General features: G+C 36.2%; 1 protein-coding gene across 1 annotated transcript in view; it reads right to left on the bottom strand.

The window, feature by feature from the left end:
• The window catches only part of gart (phosphoribosylglycinamide formyltransferase), a 61293-nt gene extending 57977 nt beyond the window's left edge, over window positions 1-3316 (bottom strand). Inside the window, exons 1-2 of the mRNA XM_016536734.1 lie at window positions 3151-3316; window positions 54-153 (exon numbers count right to left, since the gene is read on the bottom strand). Coding sequence (XP_016392220.1) covers window positions 54-140 — 87 coding nt within the window. The 5' untranslated portion in view covers window positions 141-153; window positions 3151-3316. The remainder of the gene's footprint in view (window positions 1-53; window positions 154-3150) is intronic.
• Between the last annotated feature and the right edge of the window lie 1179 nt (window positions 3317-4495).

Here is a 4495-nt window from a genome sequence, read left to right as displayed (position 1 = left end):
TTGGAGATCTCCCCGCTGTTGGCGGTTCCTGCATCACCAGGAGCCACAAGGACCTGCTGAACGTGAGGCGACTGAGCTAACTTCCACGCTAGCGCATGTTCCCGTCCGCCACTGCCGATGACCAACACCCGCTCCGCCATTATCACTCCAAACCTATATCACAGACATCAAAATACATACAGGCAATTCCACATTTAACATCTCGTCTACAAACATGACAACAGAAATGGCACAATTTAATCTAATGATTATTTACTTGTAGTTCCAAAAAAAATTTTTTTAATTAAATAATTGTTAATTTATTTATCTATTCCAAAATATAAATTCTTAAAAAAAAAAAAAAAACTAAGCTAAATCATATTAAATAATAAATATTCCATTACGTACATTTTCTGAAGAAAATGGGAGTGGTTCCTAGGTTGTTCTGGGTGGATGCTTGGGTGTTGCTAGGCAGTTGCAAGAGAATTGCAATGTGGTTGCTAGCCAATAGCCAATATTCTGAGTGGTTACTAGGGCAGTGTTTCCCAACCTTGTTTTTTTTAATCCACGGCACAGTCTTGATCAGCACTACTGAAGTACTGAAATATAGCAAAATTGCACAAACATGCATTGCTTCAAATGGAATATTAAAACTGGATATTATATTAAAAGTAGTACTCACATCTAATGTGAAACTTGAGCTTAAGTCAGGTAAAAACACATGGTCAAAGGTAGTCTTATGTTTTCGTGATGATAAAACAACAAATTTACTTATCGTCGCTGTCGGGCGGAAACCTTGTATGTCCGAAACCACTACCACTGAGGAGAAACATTAATGTACAGTATGTGGAAAATAATGTGTTTTTTGAACCTTAAACCGCATAAACATTTCATTACACCAAATACACAAAATAATGTTCTTTTTAGCAACATCATATGACCCCTTTAACAGCTACATCTGCGGCAGAGTGCACCGCATTACATGTTCATCAACTTACAGTTTATAAAGTTTATTGTAGCTATATGGGAGCTCAGTTCTTTTGATGTTGAAAACATTTGGCCAAAATCTCATGATATAAAACATGAAGCACAATGCACGGGATATGTGAAACAGTATATTAGCTACACCTAGACGGCAAATGCTAAGACTCTTCTCCGCTCTTCAAACACACACAAAAAAAACAAAACAACAACAACAAAAAAACAATAGCCTTTATAGATAGTGTTTCTTGAGTAAAGAAAATGCTGTACTTATTCAAACATCAGTTATGAGGTTTCGCCGACAGTTTGAGGATCCAATGGCGTTACGAGGTTTAGTCACAAGCTCTTTTGAATGCTTTTCATTATTTAAATATTTGTAAAACCCACAACAGGCATAAATATGACCAATAACGAAATATAATAGAGATAGAAAGTTTTGATAATTTTCCACTGCACACCTGATAACCCGCACAGCATGGTTGGGAAACACCGCACAAAGGCATTGCTATGTGGTTGCTAGACAGTTGTTAAGGTGTTGCTAGGCAGTTGGTTGCTAGGCAGTTTTGCACTTTTTGTCAGCTCAGGTCCATTAAATATTAACAGATGCAACTTTGGTTTTCAATAATGCAGAAATTAACATTAAGATTAATAAATGCTTTAGAAATATTTTTCATTGTTAGGTCATGTTAACTAATGTTAACAAATAAAACCTTATTGTAAAGTGCTACCAAATTATTTTAATTAAAAACTGCTCTGCTGATTTTTTCAGAGCTAATGCTTCTGTTAACTATCCAAGTGGACACAGTTATTGGCTGATCCGGATAATCTCTGATATATAGTGACTATCTCACAAAATGTCACTATCTGCATGCCAAGCATGCTAAATTGTTTTTATTTCTTTTAAAGATGTGGTTTAATTACATGAAGTGCTTGACCTATAGGATGCAGCGATGCGGTTTAATCTGCTGCCATTAACCTTTCAGTGCTGCTGTAAGACTTTCAATCCCAGCACACATAAACATCCAGTGGCACCAAGCAGCATGAACACCTAGTACAGAATCATTGCAACACTGTGCATTGCCATGATACTAAGTTTAAAAAAATCCTGATACGTATGCACAAACCACCACATTACATTTGCATGAAAAATACCATCTATTAACTTTGAAAAAAAAAAAACCTACAGAAGCACTGAAACGCTGCGCATCAATAATACTAAGTGCAAAAAAAAAAGTACTGCATGTGCACAAACCACTGAATTACATTTGCATGGAAAATAACATTAAACAACTTTGGAAAAACATACAGAAGCATCGAAACACTGCATACTAAGTACAAAAATAACCCTAATGCATGAGCACAAACTACTGCATTATATTTGCATGGAAAATGCCATCAGTTAGCTTGGTAAACAAGACTGAGGATCAGCTGGGATTGTTTTTAGTTGAACTTTGGCTTGAAATTCCACTGATACTATTCATCAGGTTGAGTTATCAACATCCAACAGTGGATGTTGATAACTGATGATCAAATCAATCAAACACACAATCACTATGAGAATGTTAACCAGTAGCACATGAGTGACTCACATCACGAGATTCAGGGATTGCTGCTCACTGACTTCAACTTTTAAAGTTGATTTTAAGTGCATCATCAGAACAGCAAATGCAATATGCCGAACATGCACACATAACAATGCATTCGATTTCTATATCAATGTGTTGAAATGCCTAAGTGTGAGCAATTAACATGCATGGACATGTTTTGCTGTTTCAGACACAACATGTATAAAAGAAATACCGTGGTTGTACTATGGTACTTTGATACGGTTGTGATGTAGTAGCATATTTACATGCTACTCGAAAGTACTATCAAAGTTCATTTGTCATAATATTATGATCAAGTCCAAAACTAGTACTGCAATGATATATGACCATAAGGACAAGATCACCACAGTACCATATTCAAAAACCTGTGTAGAACCATGGTAAAAAGTGTACAACATTCAGCATTGCACAAACACCTCACGCAAACTTTCTGAGCAGAAATAAAGATGCAAACATCAGCCAGACTGCTAAAACAATAACTTTGATCAACTTTATGGAAATCACCAATCAATTATTTCATGCAACTAAGTTACTAAAAGTTCTTTGACCGTGCATTCATTCGTAGGTATAGTTGCTGACTTACGTGATTTCTGATGAACAGCGGTGTACTTTCGGGATCCTGTGGTGTTCACGTCGTAATGGAATGGACAGAAGACCAGTATAACGGAGTTATGGACAGAAGACCAGCGTTTGTTTCACACCACAAACCACGTGCACACTGCACACAGACTGATAATTCACGTGCTACTGACGTTCGATTCACAAAACGATTCATTCTTTTGAATCAGTTCTTTTTAATGTTTTAGTTGAACCGAATCGCAAAGTGAGGTGGGATTATAAACACAGCAATATTTCATACAATGTGTGTACTGTAATTAAAACTGAGTGACAAATACTAGTATTTAACAATAATTTCATTTGAACTGAGGCGTACTGTCCGAACGAATCGATTCGCTCGAAGTGAATGAGACTTCTTAAAGCAGCACTATATAACTTTTGGCGCTCTAGCGGTTAATAAACAAAACTGCACACATCCCGCGGAAGAACATTCCAACCGAAGCTACTTCTCTAAGTTTACGTCTATGGCGATTCACGCAGGTATGTGTTACTCCGCAGCGGCGACGACTCGACCAGGCTACAATAGTCCAAATATAAGTACTTAAGTGTACCTTAGTGATTCGGAATAAGACAAAAACGCGGTTTGGAAGATGAATTGATGTACTCGCTCATTATATACATTTTGAACACCGAAAAAGTTACATAGTGCTTAACGCTACACTTTACAAACACGTTACACAAAGAGGAAATTCACTAAAAAAATTCAGAGATTTCAGAGAGGGAATTAAGTAAATATATAATATTTGAGCAATTTGAGATTTTTCAAATATACTCTTTAAGATTCTGTTTCAAGATTGACGTTTCACCTTCATCAACTTCCTTTCAGTGGTCGCGGAGAATTATGGTAAATGTAGTTATGTAACGATCATGAGTCCCAGAATCCTGTAGGAATGTGCACAGATTCTGTATTGAAATTTCTATCATAATAAATTCTTACGAATCCTAATAGGAACAACACACACACAAATGTCTTTTAAAACACAGTACCCATATGATTCCCAATCTTTCAGGATTTTAAAATGTCCAATAAAATTCAAGAATTTCCATTAAGTGTCCAAAAGCAAGACATTAGGCCTATACCACGCAGAGGCGGACAGTAAGTACGTTTACTTTAATATTGTACTTAAGTACACTTTTTGAGTATCTGTACTTTACTTGAGTATAATTTTTTTCTGGGAACTTATGACTTTAACTTCACTACATTTGAAAGACAAATATTGTACTTTTCACTCCACTACATTTCTATCAAGGTCCTCGAAGTAGAAAGTCGTTACTATGTAGAAGCTTTGAAAGTCAGTGGGTGATTTTTT

Source organism: Sinocyclocheilus rhinocerous, unplaced genomic scaffold (assembly GCF_001515625.1).
Source record: "Sinocyclocheilus rhinocerous isolate Xijiao unplaced genomic scaffold, SAMN03320098_v1.1 scaffold5057, whole genome shotgun sequence".
NCBI classification, from domain to species: domain Eukaryota; kingdom Metazoa; phylum Chordata; class Actinopteri; order Cypriniformes; family Cyprinidae; genus Sinocyclocheilus; species Sinocyclocheilus rhinocerous.
This window is presented reverse-complemented; position numbering and strand designations above follow the sequence as displayed.